The sequence below is a fragment of the Thermobia domestica genome, chromosome 2, assembly GCF_964235325.1.
Source record: "Thermobia domestica chromosome 2, izTheDome1.hap1.1, whole genome shotgun sequence".
NCBI classification, from domain to species: Eukaryota; Metazoa; Arthropoda; class Insecta; order Zygentoma; family Lepismatidae; genus Thermobia; species Thermobia domestica.
In genome coordinates this window covers 345443806-345462743 of record NC_137455.1, presented here as the reverse complement: position 1 = coordinate 345462743, position 18938 = coordinate 345443806, and the positions used below count along the sequence as shown (strand labels likewise).

The 18938-nt window shown below is 37.2% G+C and overlaps 1 protein-coding gene across 2 annotated transcripts in view; it reads right to left on the bottom strand.

Annotated features, from left to right (window-relative positions):
* Nucleotides 1-15274: 15274 nt before the first annotated feature.
* LOC145679864 (uncharacterized) overlaps nucleotides 15275-18938 on the bottom strand; it is a 69655-nt gene continuing 65991 nt past the window's right edge. For both annotated transcript variants that reach the window (XM_081750385.1, XM_081750384.1), the window contains exon 3: nucleotides 15275-16666. In XM_081750385.1, the coding sequence (XP_081606511.1) occupies nucleotides 15417-16666 (1250 nt within the window). In that variant the 3' untranslated portion in view covers nucleotides 15275-15416. The remainder of the gene's footprint in view (nucleotides 16667-18938) is intronic.

Here is an 18938-nt window from a genome sequence, read left to right as displayed (position 1 = left end):
AAAAGTCAGAGTACCTCTTCAGAAATTCGAGTCAGAGAGAGGAGACAGACCGACTAACGGTGGTTCAGGGTTTATTAATAGTAGTTCATCTCTATTTCTACATAATTCTACATTACTTTACAAAATGGATTCTTTTCATCATTTGTAAATTAATACTTTCCTACTACTATTGCTTAGCTTTGGAGGACCACATTTGCACCTACTTTTTTACGGTATTCTATTCCGATGCGGTTGTCTTATGATTTCATACGTTAAATTACGTTACCAATATTAAATTCAGATAACATTGCAGAGTGAGCGTTAGCGAATGAAGGCGGGTAAGAGCCCCGCATGGCACGTTATTTTCTATCTTCGTTACCAACATTTCACTTTCTTTTCTCACATAAATCACTTCCACTTACCTTTCCGTTTTGTATAAATCCCCTACTGCCCTAAAAAATGTGTTCGATACTTTCTTGCCTATTTGAACATCACTATAAACTCATTTCTTCTGTAAATCATCCTACTTTTTGCTAGTTTTGGCCCCCAATATTAAACAATTACCCTAGTTTTAGTGTAAATGGAAATGGAACTTAAAAAGTCATATTGTTAGTTATATAAAGTACCGTCAAATAATTTTAAATTTTTTAACCTCCAAATTCTTTAAAACATAGAAGTAAATCATAATATATTAAAATAAAGTAATTAGTCATATGGTTCTTATAATTCGGAAGATAAAGTAAAGAATTGGAAATAAATTCCTTCCCGGGAATTTATAGGCCAGGGAATAAACCCGGGAATATTCCCATTTTTTAAGTTCCTTCCCACCGGGAATATTCCCACTGCCCATCACTAACTTTGCACCACATACAAAAAAAAAAAAAAAAAAAAAAAAGTATGTTCAACATACGAACATAATGTTTCCATACAATGTTTTCCCCACAATATTTATAGATTTAATTTCCTAGACAAAACTTCATACAGTCTACAAATATTCATACTAGGACGAGGGTACCAGTATCAGTACTTAGTGTGAATTATCAATATTTGTAAACAAAATTATTAATTTTTGGTACCGGCACGAGAACCACATTCTGATTGTTTAGCACATGTCCTACAAAAATGCCAACTCAGGAACAGAAAAAAAATCCTTCCTTAACTGATTTGCCTTGGTTGCTCTTTATGTCCAAGTATATTATCCCAACCGTTACCAGTGGAGGATTTATAGGGTTTGGGGCTTTCAGGCTGAAACCCACCTAAATTGCAGGATTTCTTTAAAACAAAATCTAATGTTAGTCATTCCTATGCGTATAAGCTTCAAGCCCCCCCAAAATTCTATTGATTTCTGAAAATACGAAACCTATCTGAGCAAAGTCTCAAACTATTTTTCTGGATCCGCAACTGTTCGTAAATTATTTTCCAACAAGAAATCCATTCTGGCATCTACTTAAATAAGAAATTTACCTAAAATTAGAAGGCATGAGGTACCGGCGGTTATAATTTCGTATCTAAGTGGCTAGTTTAGACCGGTGCAAAGTAACCTTAAGTAGAGGCTGAAACCGCTTTTTCCTTTTATTTTTTCAATGATTTTAAAATGTTACTTATTTCAATTTCAACTATTGCTTCAAAATCCAATTATACACAATAGTATTCTACGCAACTGACTTACCGTGGACGGAACTTCTTGTAGATAATATATATATATATATTTCAAATTTTGTCGTCATTTACAGCGACTGCTTTCCACACCTCTGCAACGACAAACCCTCCCGATAATTACAACTGATGTTAACCACCAACATTGTAGCCAAAATATAGTTAGATGCTTTATCTTACGGTGGCAGCTTAAGCTTTCTCTTTACAGTTCATGGTTTTATCAACAGAGGACTCTGCAACTCTTTTCATATTTTGTGCCAAGTAACCCCTGAAAGTGCAAAATAATCGCTTCTTACGGTAACAAATTAATTGTCTGAATAACGCGTTGCCTAAATGCCTGAATGTTGAAAATAGTGTAATTAATTTCGACAGTACTAGATCTAACTTTTTTTTAGCTGTTGTTGGCGCATGTTAGGTCATTAGGCAATTTGTTTATTACTAATGCTCGCTGTCTGAAAACGTTGAGTACAGAGGTTTAGTGTAAGTAATATAAAAAAGTGAATATTACAAATACAATTTTAAAATGACTATAGCCACAGATGCAGAATTTTATTTATTTTTAAGGATTTTCATGCTTCGGTTCTTGTATGAGGTGTGTTAGAAAGTTAATGAGACTGATTTTCTTTTAATGATGAATTTTATTATTTTCATAAATCAGAGTTAACCTCCCTTCAAAATAGTTCCCTTGTGAAACTACACAGTGATGAAGAGGTCGTTTCCATTCTTCGTAGCAGTGCTGGAAAACTGGAATAAATTTCGGCACGTCGGTTACGCTGTTCTGGATATTATCCAAAGTACCAAAATGGCGCTCCTTTCAAGTGGCTCTTGAGCAAGGGAAATACAAGTAAATAACACAGACTGAGATCCAACGAATAGGAAACTGAGGAACCAAATAGATGTTTCTTTTTTTCTGCCAAAAATTAATTGATGGAGACTGCCGTGTGATATGATTCTTTCGAACTTTCTTGCCGCACACTATTTTTTTCATGTTAAAATCCTGTGTTAAAATTTGATGGACGGTAAACACATAACTCACTATTGATCATTCTCACCGTCAATCGACGATTGGACCTCACAAGAGACTTCACTTTTTCCACATTGTCATCAGTTTTTGAGGTTGAAGGTCTTCCCGCATGACTTTCATCTTCTATTTGTTCTCAGCCTTCTGAAAAAAACAACTTGTACAAGCTGAAATTTTGTGCCATAGATAGAGAATGTATTCTATTAGGCCTTTGTAACATTCTATAAGTCACAGTAGTAAATTCGCCACGTTTTATGCAAAATTAGATGGCAGAACGTTCCTGCAACTTTTGTCAGGCCATTTTCGCAACACATCTCACAAACAGGACTTCACTTCAGACGCTCTCAACAATCACGTAACAATAAAGGAACTTCAAACTTTTATACTGAGTCAAGGACAAGCGTTAACTTCGCTGTCGCTCGAAGATGGAGGCAAAAGTTTTTTCTCAGTTTTTTCATAGTGTCCCCAGTCTCATTACTCTTCTAACACACCTAGGAGCTCCTTCTTGGCTAAGCGGTTAGCGTACGCGCCTTTGGCGTGTTAGACCCGGGTTCAACTCCCGGCGGGAGCTCAAGTGGTTCGGATTCCACGTTAATCAGTAGGTCCACGTCTCATATAGCCTCGCTGGTGAACGGAACTAAAACTCAAAATCAATTAAATTCTTCTAACACAACCATCACCACGTTAAGATAAACTACAGTGCCGTATTCTTTTTTAAAAAAATAGTAAATCGAATAGATCAATGATTCAAAACTGAGGGGCTGACCCTTAGAGCCACAAAAGACCACCAAGGGCTCAACATCACTCAAAGAAAATGAACTTTGAAATTATTTTTAAACAGCAATGGTGTCAAATTAATAATAACCCAAACGTTGTAATGAACAAAGGGTCAAACTGGACACTGACATTTTCTGTTTCCATTTCAAATGTGTTTAGTAGTATTGGCCATATGAAACAAACATAAAGAAATATTAAAATAATAATGCACATTTAGTGATCAATATATGCAGTATTAAAATGAAAATGATAATAGCGCACAAAGCTAAAAGATAACTTGCTTGATTGATTGTTAGTTGATTGATCTGAGTTTTAAGATTGCATCTTATAATTAAAATAAATCTATTTATTAGTGATGTTCAGATTAGATAATTTCTCATTATAGCTTAAAAGAAGGGCGTTCAATAATTTTTTCACAGCTGATTTTAATATTTTAATTAGTTGCAATATGATTATGAAATTTTAGGTGAACATATTTTGATGTTCTGGCTTCAAAATAATAATAATAAGTGTTGTTTTTTTATTGTTCACAGGTAAAAATCAATAGACTCTGAAGTAGGCATCAGGAAACAACAAAGGTCGGCAATGGAATTCCAATTCAAAACTGGTGCTGAACGACCACATCAATTCATAAGGTGTTATTATTATCAAGTATTCGGCCTATTGGCAAGTCCTGGGACTAATGAGGTTTCTTCTTAATTTATAGTTTGTGCCTGGAAATGTTTCTTTCACGTTTCTCGATTTTCAGCTTCTTCTTTCAACACCCAACATTTTCTTCTAATTTTCAAGTCATCGATCAGTTGTGTTCTTCTTCTCCCTACTCTTCGCTTTCTTTCCATCTTTCCTTCTATGGCGGTATGAAGAAAATAATTTCTTCGCAAGATGCGTCCAATCCAATTGGCCTTTCTACGAAGGATGGTGGCTAGAATCGTTCTATCCTCTCCTATTCGTCTTAAAATGTCTTCGTTTGTTACTCTTTCTGTACATTTTGTCTTCTCCATCTTCCTCCAAGACCACATTTCGAAGCTCTCTAAATATTTCTTCTCTAACTTCCGTAATGTTCAAGTCTCTGAACCATAAAGCCCAATACTTCATATATATATATAGCACTTAACCAATTTCTTCCTTAATCCAATATTAAGGCTGCTAGTTAAGAGTGACCTTTCCTTGTTGAATGCTTCTTTGGCTATGTCAATTCTCGACCTGATCTCTCTGGTGCAATACGTATCTTTCGTCAAATTACTTCCAAGATATTTGAAATGATCGATCTATTCAAGTATTCTTTGTTCTACTCTGACCCGTAAGGGCGAATTTCCACGATATATTCTCATTACTTTTCTCGATGTTGATTTCCATTCCATATAGTTTCCTAGTGTCAACTATTTTGTTAATCATCTCTTGTAGTCCTTCGGTTCCAGCTATAATAACCATATCATCTACATACCTAATCTTGTTAATGATCTGCCCTCCAATCTTGAAATCTTCAATTCGAGTTAATGCTTCCTTCATTAACCATTCAGTATAAATGTTGAATAATTTGGGCGACATACTACATCCTTGTCTGACTCCTCTTCCAATCTCCACACTATTAATTTCTCCTTCATTCAAGTGCAACTTGAGTCGTTGTTCTATGTATTGGTTGCGAATGAGCAGTCGGTCTCTCCAGTTGACCCTAATTTCTTTAAGTATTTGCAAAAGTTTCCTCCAATTGACCCTGTCGAAAGCTTTTTGCCAGTCTATGAAGCACAAACGCAACTCGTCCTTTATGTCCAGAACTCGTTCTGAGATAATTCTCATCAACCCAATGGCATCTCTGCTACCTTTTCCTTTCCGAATCTGAACTGATCTTCCTCCATATCTTCTATCTTATTTTCCAGTCGTCTGTTAAGTAGGCGGGCAATTATCTTTCCATTGTGGGAAATAAAGCTAATGGTTCTATGATCACTGCACTTCTTTCCTTCCTTTTTCTTGGGTAATGCAATCATTGTAACATCAAGAAAATCATTTGGCTATTCCCGACTCAGGTAGATCTTGTTAATAAGGGAAGTCAGTACTTTCAATGCATTATCTCTTAAAACCTTGAGCAAATCTGCTGGTGTGTCTTCGTCTCCAGTAGCCTCCCTCCTTCGCATGTCCTTGATGGCTTGTACTATTTCACTTTTCAATATACTGGGTCCTCTTTCATCATCATCCACCTCTTCCTCTGCTTCAAACGCAATATCTTTGGGGCAGTTCTTTTGGTCATATAGATCATTTATGTATTCCTCCCAAACTCTAAGAATTCTTTGATGGCCAGTGACTACATGGCCTCGTTGATCTTCAATTCCAAATGTACGTATGCAGTTCTTAGCTTTCCCTCCTAATTCTTGTGCTTTCTTATATCTCAGATCATATCTTTGTTGCAGCGGTTTAAAAACCTACACTTATCAGATCAGGCTAGACCTTATTTTTTCTCTCCTACAGTACGGTGTCATTTGCATAGACTTCTTGGAACATGGCTCTACAATTAACAAGAACCATTATTGTTTGTTACTTGATAAGGTACGACGTATTCTCCAGATTAAGAGGCCAGAGCTGCAAAGTGAGGTCATCAAACTCCAATATGACAATGCCAAGCCTCACGCAGCCATGATTACACCGCAGAGAATCATGAAATGGGATGTAAAGCTGTCCCTAAGCCTCTCTATAACCCGGACGTAGCTCTTTTGGATTTCTACCTGTTTGGTCATCCGAAGGCGCACCTGTGAGAAAAAACATTAAACAGTGCCAACGCCCTCATTTCTAGTATGAAACAATAGTGTAAAAGTCAGCCACATGAATTTTAACGAAGTAGATTCAAGCCATGGAAAGAACGTTGGACGAGATGCGTCACAGTAGATAAAGGCTACATTAAGAGACATGGTCTTGTAGCAAAAGGATCAAAGTATATGCACATAAAATTTCATCATCATACTGCAACTAATGACAATATTATAACCATCTGTGCAGAACTAATTGAACTCTCTTTTGTATTACTGTACTATTTATTAAGATGCATACACATACAGGGTGAATTGCCCCTCCCATACTCAAGTCCGAAATGACATCCCTGTTTAACTTATGTCTTCCGCCACGTCACGTAAACTGATATTAACTACGTTAATGTATGATTAGCTTTCTTCGATTCAATATATTGAGGTTTAATGCAGTGGCGTCCCTTGAGGAAGGCTATATTGGTGAAAATCAAAATTTTATCGCTACAATTTAAGGGAAAGAAACTTAATTTTAGCATATATTTATTAGTATTCCTTACTCTTGTAGCAATACAATTTTTTAATATTTACTTAAATAACTTCTCTCAAGATTTGCCACTGGTTTAATGCCTGTTTTCAACACCGAAACTAACTTGAATCCTACTGATTAAAGTAAGATCCAGACCACTACTTAACTTTGTACTCTCATCGGAGAGTGATTCCGGAAAAAAAAAAAAAAAATCACGCGTTAACCCAGAGCCGCAATTAGGGAGCAGCAAGTAGGGCATATGCTCCAGGCGCGTAGTTGGAGGGACGCCTAAAAACGGCAATAAATTGGGGATGCCGAATTTTGTATTTGTACCTGGTGACATACTCGTAAATCCTAGTTGCGGGATTGCATTAACCATGTGTACACAAACACGGCACCATGTCTTTAGCTATATAAGTTGCATTTACTTACGTTACATTTCACTCGTTTCGCATTATATGTATATAGTTTCCGCTAACTATTGCTATCATAACTGACAAGGAAGGGTCACGCAGTGGCTCCGCTGAGATCCGAACGAGACAATTGTGTTTGCATTTGATATGTTATAATTAGACGAATCCCAAAGTTATACGTGCCACCGGGCGGAATGTCGTGAGTTACAACATATTTTGTAATATAAAAGCTACAAAGCTGGCAGAATAGTTTGAACCGAGTCATTTGTTCGGAAACAGTTGAGTAAATGGAAAACTCGAACAATACATATCCCATCATTTTCAACGACAAACATTTTTGGGGTAAAAACTTTGTCCCAGGGTCTCCCGCAGGGTCCCAGACGGGGTCCAACTCAAAATTTTCAAATGGCAAGGGGAGTTAAGTGGCACATCATTTGAAAGCTGTTGTAAAATGAAAGAAAATGCAGCAAATCTCGTCTCTCTACGACGACCCTGTGCAAAATGGCGGTGGGTCAAAATGTAAACAAAAACTTAATTGAAAAGTCCATGGTTACCCCTATAAATCGGAAACGGTGAGACAAATATGAAAATAGGAAAGGGAGTGTGGCATTATTTTCAAAGTACAACAATTTGAGTTAAAGCGTCTTGTCCCAGGGTGCCAACAGGGTCACAGGTGGGGTCCAACTAAAAAGTTTTAAATGGCAAGAGAGGTTAAGAAGCTCATCGTTTGCAAGATCTTGTTAAATGAAAGTAGATGGATCAAGTCTTGACTTTCTACGACAACCCTGTGCAAAATTGCGGCGGGTCAAAATGTAAACAAAAGCTTAATTGAAAAACTATGGCTACCTTGAATCCAAGATGGCCGCTTAAAACCTATGTCATTCATAACAGTAGAAATCTAAATCTCTATTTTTCTCTATTATGTATTTAGAAATAATAGGAAGACTAAAGAACAATTGAATTTCGATTCACTTCAACTATTGTTTCATTCGGTAACAACACATATATGTTTTGTTCTTAATGCACGTTCGTCACGGTTCTCTCGACATTATTTACTTGAATATAACGAATAACGCTCGCTTCTTCAACACCAGTGGTGTGAGCTGGATATGCGTTCGATACATAGTGCGGCATTTTGAACTCAGGATGTTGCGTTTTTGAACATTTTTCATATTTTAGTCACTTACTAATCAACATTAATGCCAAATTTGTTTTCGTAGCTTCAGCAGTTTGGTACGCTTATCCTTTCGATATAAGTTTGAAGCGGCCCTCTTGGATTCAAGGTGGCAATAGATTTTCAATTAAGCTTTTGTTTACATTTTGACCCGCCGCAATTTTGCACAGGGTTGTCGTAGAAAGTCGAGATGCGTTCCATCTTCTTTCACTTAACAACAGCTTTCAAACGATGTCCTACCTCTCTTGCCATTTGAAACTTTTTATTTGGACCCCACCTGGGACCATGTGGGGACTCTGGGACAAGACGTTTTCACTTTAATCGTTGTACTTTGAAAATAATGCCACACATCCTTTCCTGTTTTCACATTTGTCTTACCGTTTCCGATTTATAGGGGTGACCATGGACTTTTCAATTAAGTTTTCGTTTACACTTTGACACGTCGCCATTTTGCACAGGGTTGTTGTAGAGTCGAGACTTGCTGCATTTTCTTTCATTTTACAACAGCTTTCAAATGATGTACCACTTAACTCCCCTTGCCATTTGAAAATTTTGAGTTGGACCCCGTCTGGGACCCTGCGGGGGATCCTGGGACAAAGCTTTTACCCCAAAAATGTTTGTCGTTGAAAATGATGGGATACGTGTTGGCCGAGTTTTCCACTTACCCAACCGTTTCCGAACAAATGACTCGGTTCAGACTATTCTGCCATGTAATTTTTTTGTAGTTCTTACATTACAAAATACGTTGTAACTCACGATATTCCTCCCGGTGGCACGTATAACTTGGGAATTCATCTAGTTATAACATATCAAATGCAAACACAATTGTCTCGTTCGGATCTCAGCGGAGCCACTGAGTGACCCTTCCTTGTGAGTAAATACTGACTGGCTTATGTTTTCAGTTTGCTCAGCAAACGTGGTATTCGTTACTAATGTATTGTGTGCATTTATGTGCTACTTCAAGTGACCTACCGTAGCTGATTTGATAGTTGGCGCAGTCTGTAATTTTGTAATTGGTAGAGAGTACCTATCTGATTCCAAAGCTTCGTTTACTTGTATAGTTTAACGCGTTTTCTGTATTGAGGCTATATCAAACGAGAGCTTTGTGTAGTATTCGGACGATATTTAGTCCTATCACGAATAGAACGTGGAAATCTGGAATGCAGTGGTGATTCTTGAGGGAATTCTTCAGTTTAATATTTACCGATATGATTTCTTAATATCCATCACTGCTGAAATATTTTACTAATTCGTGCTGTTATAAGATTACAAATTTTAAGTATTGTGTCGGGAAGACATAACTATTTATGATGATATTAGTAATTATTCAAATTCTAAATCACTATGAGCAACTAGAATACATTGAATCTATAGTAAATTTGACATAATACAAGTAGTAACAAGGTATGCACAGCTATTAAGAGCTTTGTGTACACTGCAAAAAATACAGAAACTACTTTTAGACACAGTAGGACATTGTACACATTACCGACATTATTTGAACATCTCCTGATGACGCATATTCACATCTTGTATATATTATGTTACTCAAGTATGTCCGAAATTATGAATAAAATGTGCAAAATATATGTTGTAACTTTTTTTTCGAACCCTTTTCCGAGAAGAAATATTTTAAATATGTCATACTAGGTACTGTTTTCGGAGAATGAATGCTTTTCGACACACGAAGCACACTTTATAGACACACTGTTGATATATTCCCCCCCCCCCTCAACGTCTGTGCTAGAAGTGTTTAAATGCTGTTTTATTTTTTACAGTGTATATTTTAAAAACATACTAGAAACTACTGAAATTATATGAATTTATTGCTTCTCTTTTTCCCAACTTCGATAATGAAAACATACGATCAAAACTTGAAAATACAGGGTGTCCAATATACAATGCAACACGGAGTTTGGGTTCGTAGAACTATTGAACCTGAAGTGATACACGAATAGTGATTATACCAAAATGAAGTATTGTTTATGCACATATTATTAAACTAGGAAGCAACGATTGAAGTACACTAGGAACCACACAGTGTTTCCAGATATAACCGAAGGTGAAAATCAATTTTTTTTTTTTTTTTTTTTTTTTTTGCAAAACACATAAATTGATTCGTAACTCATACGTATGGGTGTTCTGTCGTTAATTTTCAGTTTGTTTAGCTGGAGTGGCTTGGAAAGTATGGAGCAGAAAAAAGAATTTCTCATTTCCACCGGTAACTAATCGGATGAGGCATCTGTAAGGGGTAACTAGGAAAATCGTAGTTTTCATAAATTAACACTCTGAATTGGCAGCTTTGCTGATGTTTCAGTGCATCAAAAGGTGTGTTAAGGATCTGCTTGCATTATGCAATTCCTAAAAACAATGAAAAACAAACTTTGAAATCATGATAAAACGTTTACTTACATGCACCCGCAAGCACTGCGATTAGTCCTCGGTGGAAATGAAAAATTCTTTCTTCTGCTCCATAGTTTCCAGGCTATTCCAACTAAACAACCTGAAAATTAATGACAGAATGTCCATACGTATGAGTTATGAATCAATTTACATGTTTTGTAAAAACAAAAAAAAAAAAAAATTGATTTTCACCTTCGGTTACATCTGGCAACACTGCGTGGTTCCTAGTGTATTTTAATCGTTGCTTCCTAGTTTAAAAATGTGTGCATGAACAAGGCTTCATTTTGATATAACCATTATTTGTGTATCCCTTTAGGTTCAAAAGTTCTACTATCCCAAACTCCAGGTTGCATTGTATATTGGACACCCTGTACTATGTTTAACATAACGTCCGAACAGCAAAGAAAATTTCAAATAACTACGTGATTTATAGATCTTAGGTATTTTGAATCAGTCAAATTAAATTGTGTTGAGATCTACCGATGAGCATTTGGATCTATTCTTAACATACTTTTTGAAAGTGAAATGCTAATTATAGTGATCGCGAGGAGTCTTGAAGCTTAACTTAAATTTAATAATTTCACCACTGAATAGATTGCAAGGGTGTGTCCCGATTGTCAACACCATACATGAATTTTTTCCAGTGTCATCTGTAGCGCTATACGTAGGTAACAGTGTTGTCGGATTGTCGCTAAGTTTTATTTTGTTGTTGTTGTTGCTATTATATTGTTTTATATTATTGCTATTATTGTTGTTACCGTTTAGTTCGAATAATTGTTAGTGTTCAAATTACATTTCTTTAAATTATTTTTTTTCCTTTGCCACGTCTTCTAAATTTGGCAACGTTTTTGGTACAAGGTTTCTGCTATTTCACTCTTTTTCTCAAGTGTGTGTTCGGAAGGGAGCTTCACGAATCGTACCAAATTCTTCTGATGCATCACTTGTAGGGGAAAGCAGTTCTATGATTCGTGTAAAACACAGGCTTCACAAGTCGTCGCGGTCACCATAGTACATTTTGTCTCTAAAGAGGCCTTGATTGTCCGGTACAAAAGTACTTAGGATTTTTGACCGAGGTTATGATCTAGTGAGAGTGCGTAGATATGTTATCTCAGTAATAATTGTGCACGAAGTAAGCACTTAGGATTGCTGACCGAGGTTGTAATATAGTGAGAGTGCGTAGATATGTTCTCTCAGTGGGAATTGTGCACGAAGCAAGCACTTAGGATTACTGACCGAGGTTGTGATCTAGTGAGAGTCCGTAGATATGTTATCTCAGTGGGAATTGTGCACGAAGTAAGCACTTAGGGTTGCTGGCCGAGGTTGTGATGTAGTTAGAGTGAGTAGATATGTTATCTCAGTGGGAATTGTGCACGAAGTAAGCACTTAGGATTGCTGTCCGAGGTTGTGATCTAGTGAGAATGCGTAGATATGTTATCTCAGTGGGAATTGTGCGCGAAGTAAGTACATATTTGGTATATTAAATAAGGATTAGAGTTTGTCTGTGAAAACAGCTAGAATTGGAAGAGAATGAAAATGGATATTTATAAGTGTGTATGCGCATTCCTGATACTGACGAATATAGTTTAGTTAGTATTCGTTACAATTGAAAGCAATATTGTTAAGGATCGTTACGCTACTGTGGAGGCCCGAAGTAGAGTGTAGAAACAATGAATAAAGAAGTGTGATGCGAATTACACTTTGCGCATTCTCCTTACTGTATCTTTACAGCTTGTTCACTAATCTACTTTACTTCTCATTTCAAAAGAATATTTCTTCATTTCTACCTGAATATATATCCTTATTAAGGAACTGCATAATCCTTTATCATAATGCAAAATCCGTACACTGTACTGTATATTGGACATTCTAACTGTCCATTCTACCAGATCAACTACAGATAAATTCTTGTGCATTTGGTCCACCTAAAGAAGATTTTAAACACAGACATATTCCAGTCCCTTTTCATATCACACTCATCTGTCCATCGCACTACACCAAGATCAGGATTAGTTCAACAGTGTCGAATAGAGCTGTTCACATGTCTCCGATCCATCCAATGTGGAGGGAAATATTGCTTTCGACGGGTGATAGAATGAGAAGTTAGTAGGTACAGTATGTGTATTTACTCTTGTCGGAAAGAAAAGGCCATTTAGAGCGGGTAGAGGAAGGCAATTATCCTCCGCTCCAGCAAAAATTGACAAGATGCTCTTGATCGGAAAGAGGGAGAACTGGAAAGAAGATCCACGACGTGTGAAAAGATACGCATTTACGATACTTACGAAGTTTTGTACGCACTTGTTTGAATGTAAGGAATCATGCATTAGTTCCCTCATTAAACAACCGCAGTGCAGTTATATACGGAGGTAAGTCAAAAATTATCCGCAATGTAGCTATAACTTTTCATACGTTGTGCATGCTGACCTCTTTCTTCGTTTATTTTATTGTTATGCTGTTGTGATCATGCTATGAAAGTTTGATCCTAGTTTCTCCATTTGTCTTCCTTTTGTTGCAGATCATGGACGCTCCATTAGAAGTTTGCACCAAAGAGAGATAACGATCAGTGATCCGGTTTTTGAGGTCGGAAGGTGTATCAAGGACCGCAATCCATCAAAGACTTTCGGCACAATACGGGAATAGTGTCTTGTCGCAAGAATGGATTGATTGCACAGGTGTTACGCATGAGGAAGAAGCCGGACGACCATCTACGGACACAAATGATAACAACATGGAGTGTACACGTGACATGGTTCTGTTAGACAGACGAGTGGCTGTTGATTAAGTGACACATTGTCTGGACATTATTCATGGTTCCTGACACTTTCCGACCACAAAAACCGGATCACTGTTTTTGTTTCTCTTTGGCGCAAAATTGTAATTGAGCGGCCATGATCTATCTGCAACAAAAGGAAGACAAATGGAGGTATTAGGATCAAACTTTTATAGCATAGAGACCTGCATGAGCCGGGCCTGGCCCGAGGCCCGAAGCCCAGCCCAGCCCGCGGGCCGGGCTTGGGCGGGCCGACTCTGTTATTTCTTTGGGACGGGCCGGGCTTGGGCGGGCCGACACTGTTATTTCTTTGGGCCAGGCTGGGCTTGGGCTGGCCGACACTGATTTCTCTTCAGGCCGGGCTGGGCTGGGGCCGATCAATTGCAATTCTTTAATAATTATTGACTTTCGTTAAACGATAATTGGAATAAAGCCAAACGTTGAAGAAGTGTGTCCGTGAAAAATGTTACAAAGAATGCAATAGCTATTTACAGTTTGTGTTGCTGAACGGCTCCACTTGCATTATAGAGGATTGCAGGCATTATGCGGTAAATTGAGCTCTGACCTTGACCTTCACTGAACTCAAAATATAACAAGAAGGGGTGGGAATGTTTTGCCTGTCGCTAAACAATATTGCCATCTTCACTTTATGCTCAAAATCAATTAAGTTAGATTTTTGTTACAGGGAATGGAGTTTTTGTTCTCTCGATGACATTCAAAGTTCTAGGAGGCAATGGTACCATTCGGGAGGCAAGCATCAGGTTGTAAACCAGAGTTTAGAAAAGATTTCTGAGGTTAGGTCAAATTTAGTGCTAAATTTTTAGAAAGATTGGGGCTCGAGCTAATTTTCGGGCCGGGGTCGGGCCAAAAACTTTTAAAATTTATCGGGCCCGGGCCGGGCTTGGGCCAAGATTTTTAAAAAACTCATCGGGCCGGGCCGGGCTCGGGCCGAAAATCTCCTAAACTTTTCGGGCCCAGGCTGGGCTGGACCTAGGTACGTTCGGGCTGGATTGGGCTCGGGCCGAAAAATTCGGCCCGTGCAGGTCTCTATTATAGCATGACCACAATAGCATAACAATAAAATAAACGAGGACAGAGGTCAGTGTGAGTAATATAAGAAGTTATAACTACATTGCGGATAATTTTTGATTTACCCTCGTACAAGGGTGTTGTATAACACTCTATGAAATGTTGTCTTGCTCAAATCTTGGACATAATTATTTCACTTATTGCCTAGCAAATGAGTTGCTCAGGCTTCCATTCTTCGTAAACCACATACTTTTTCTTCTTCCACTATTATTTCGTCTTGATTTTCTTGTGTGTCACATACTCTCCTCCTGTTGTTGTAATACTAATGCTATTGCAGCTAAGTCTACATTTGTAAACGTTCACACTGGAAAGGAACCCCCATTCGTTGCGTAAAAGCTAATAAACTTTTCTTCCGATTTTCTTCAGATCCTGGTATTGTCCGACATCCAAGTGACCAATGAATATCATCAAGATAGGAAATGGGTGATTCAACCTTTAAAACATATTAGAATTATTAGAATTTGTCTGTGGAAACAGCTGGAATTACAGAACAGAACAGGAAAAGAATAGAAATGATTGTTTATAATTGTGTACCCGCATTCCTGTTACTAACGAATATAATTTAATGAGTATTCGTTATAGTTGAAAGCAATGTTGTTAAAGGTCGTTACGATAGTGGGAGTTTGATGACTAAAACACTACGAAGTTACATGGGAGAGGTTTGGTTCAATTGCCGGGTGACTCGGACTTAGTGGTTATTTATACTTATACATACATTTGCACAATTTCGTTTGTCCTATTTTTATTGGAATTATTGAGACAAAAGTGTGTTTGTAGTAGAATATTTAATGCAAGAACAAAGAAAATTGTGATATCACATTTACGTTAATTAAAATTGAGCATATTTCTCAGTTTTATATGTTGTTCCGCTTGATTTTAAAGAACCATACAGCAATGCTTCTTCCGAGCAGCTGATGTTGAAGGTCTTGATGCACCTTTATCGCGTACCGGCAATGAAAGTAACGATAACTCCAATGGATCAGTAACTAAGGCCTTTTCCATAGCAGCTGACGCTCTTCTTCGTGCATTATATCTGGGTTCTTTCTCTACCAGAGCTTCCGGGTGTAAAACAATTTCTGTTGACTTTGACGAAGCAGTTTGCGTTTCTCGAGGTCCAAAAACGCCTTCACGTACTATACGTAGCTCTTCTTCGGATGCATCCATTGGTGGTCCAATATGTTTGAAATCAAATTGTTTTGGATTTACTATATTTGCCGGAAGTACACCAGCCATTGGATCGACGTCTTCTTCAACTTCTCGCTTAATCAAGATTATTTGATCATCATCTACTGTATTAGGAGTTTGGACATTACTTGTCGTATAAGTGTTATCAATGGTACGATGTAATACCTTCAAGCTTCCTGCATCGACTGGTGAATCGTCTGTGATAGTTTCCCGTGAAGCAATATTCTCTTCTGGATCTGATACATGTCTTAATTTGATTATCTCCTTGTATGGCAAACGATCGAATGCCTTCTTTGGAGCTACGTTGGCAGCAATTTTACTGGAACCAATAGCTAAAGGTTGGCGATTGTCGTAATTACGCTGATTTTCTACTATTAGTATCGAATTTTGAGGTTTCAATTTCAGAATTCGATTTTGTTTATCATCATCAACACTACCGGAGGGTTCTATATCTGTAAGTTTGGGCTTCTGTCGCTCAGATATTGGATACACTGAAAACATAGATACATCCTTTCCGATTGTGTAATTAACAAGTGTTTGGCTTGTAGTTGGCATTTGGACAGAACTATCTTTTGGCTCATGCTGTGAAGTAATTCCTTTACCTTCCAAAGATTCATCGCGCTTCAATTTGTTTGTCTTCTTTTGCTGTGGATCTGACAGTGTTTCAGTTTCTCCAGTTTTCTGGACTTCTGTAAATGGAGGGACAACGAGTGTGCATTTGTCTCTTGTCTTGTGTGCTTGCAGAGCTTTTAGATCTTTGAACATTTTCCCGCACTCCTTACAATACTCTGGGTGTATTCTTTGCTTATTAGCTGCTGTTGACTTCTTGGCAGTCGTATTGCTTTGGGCACAGCAAGTACTTTTCTCTCTGTGATGTTGAAGTTCTTTCTCAGTGTTGAAACTTCTTTTGCAAGTAAGACAATACACCATTTTGGCTCGTTCTGTAAGTACACATAAACAAATTCAATGATAGTAAATTTGATGAGAAAGTGCATAGACTCAGATATTAAGATAGTTGTAAAAATATTTTAAAAATATATAATATATAATTAATTAAGTTTATTAATAATGACGTATGGCATACTTCTAGGAGAGATGCCATGCGAGGGAAAAAGATAGTTGTCATGAAACAAAAAAAAAAAAAACTTTAAAAAGGCAGATAAGAGAATCGCATGTGAAGAACTACATACTCCAATAGTGGTCGCACATTGACTGCCGTCAGTGCAATATCTAGGGCTACTCCAAGAGGTTATTTTCTATTTTCTATTCTCATCAGGCATATAATGACTTCATGTATCATGTGTAACCTTCCGTCATTTAATATTTTTAACTTTCGTTTTATTCTACCTTCAAATTATCTCCAGAAATTTAAATTATCTCCACAGCCATATCAAACTGGGAACTACAATTTATCTACCTATCTATCTGTAATTTGTCTTATCCGCACAAAAAAATAAGCCAATATAAATCAAATTTGACGTTCTCAATTAAGTGCACCATTAGTTATCTTTACCACAATTTTAGCCTACATTCGTTAAGATATTCCTGGGAAGGGAGAGTGTATGTACGGTCAAACAAGGTTGATAACTATAGTAACATGCTGCGGAGGAATTACAAAAAATACATAACATAAACATTACCATTTATACTAAATTGGCACAATAGGTACGGTGCATAGCCATCAATACCACGACTCGAGTTTGTCCACGGTAACACAGAATTTACTCCCTCTTTCATATGACATTCAATTTTTCTCACACAGCTCTGTCAAATGGTATCCGAAAAAGCCAAGGAGAGAGACGCAATGTTACTTGGATCATCTTCTGTATGGACAGGGGTCATGAAAGCGTCACAACTTATTTACAAAGCCTGCCGACTACGTTAGCTTGTCTCAAACGGCAAACGTATCTTTACGTATAGATGATACCAATAGACAGTATGATATATATATGTGGTACAATATTGATAGTACGATATAAATGCTATGCACAGATGTTACGATATAGATGGTACGTACAGATCTTACAATATAGATTATATGTATATATAGTACGATATAGATTGCAAACGCACTACATACGTAGATTGAAAACGCTATTATATGCATACGTAAAACAGCAGAGCCAAAACACTGTATTATTTGTATAATGGTCTTTCGAAAGAAAAAAGATTTCGTTGTAAAAAGAAATGTACCACATTCGAATTCTTGCAAATGGGATGTATTGGGTGAGACTATTGAACGAGAAAATAGAACGAACGTAGAACGATAAATATTCAATTTTTTTCTTAATGGTTGAAATATTGATAATGGGAACATGAGACATACATATCATTTTAAGGAAAGAAAATTAGAAAATTTAAAGGAGGGGTAAAGGAAAGAATGATGAAATAACTTTCGTGTGAGAGGTTGAAGGGGAAAGAAAAAGGTACAACAAACTCAAATGAAATGAAATGAAATCGTTGAGTTTTACGTCCCACGGTTATGCCGGTTAGGCTAAAGGAGACGGTAATTATGAGAAATGGTGGAATGAAGAAAGTGAGAGGAAACGGGAGAGCCCCGAGAAAACCCACGCACACGTTGTTTGTCCACCACAAAGTTCACTTGGCGGAAGCAGGGTTTGAACCCGGGATCCCATGCACCAGAGGTGAACGCTCTACCACTGAGTCACCGCGTCCCTACAACAATCTCAAATTACAAAGCATTCTAGTCGATTAATTAAAACAACGCACATGATAGTGTAGTGAAGAGCAACTGAAGGAAGTTATAATGAAAGTAAAATTTGTAGATGATAGGTTTCTGGCGGTCAGACCTAGAAAGAAACAGAAACATTCTAGTAATACAGGCATATCAGTTGATCATGCATGCATAAGGTAAGACATAGAAGAAAGTTACGAATGATTAAGGGAAAGAAAAAGCAATACATGCATAATTGTAATGGAAAATTTTAATGCTGCTGTAGCGGAAGGTAGTAAGATTCGTTTTGGAGAAATAAAACAGAAAGGAAAGGGAATACTACATTTTTGTAGATAGAACTAATATAAAGTCACTGGCATCCATTTGAATGATGTAAGAAAATAATACATTTGTATTATCTAATAAAAATATCTCATATTATACTGTATATTAAGTTTTGTTCCTCCCTATCAAGATAGCGAGAGGAAATCCTCTACCCCTCTCCGCTTTTATCCAAATTGAAATCATGCAAAAATAAA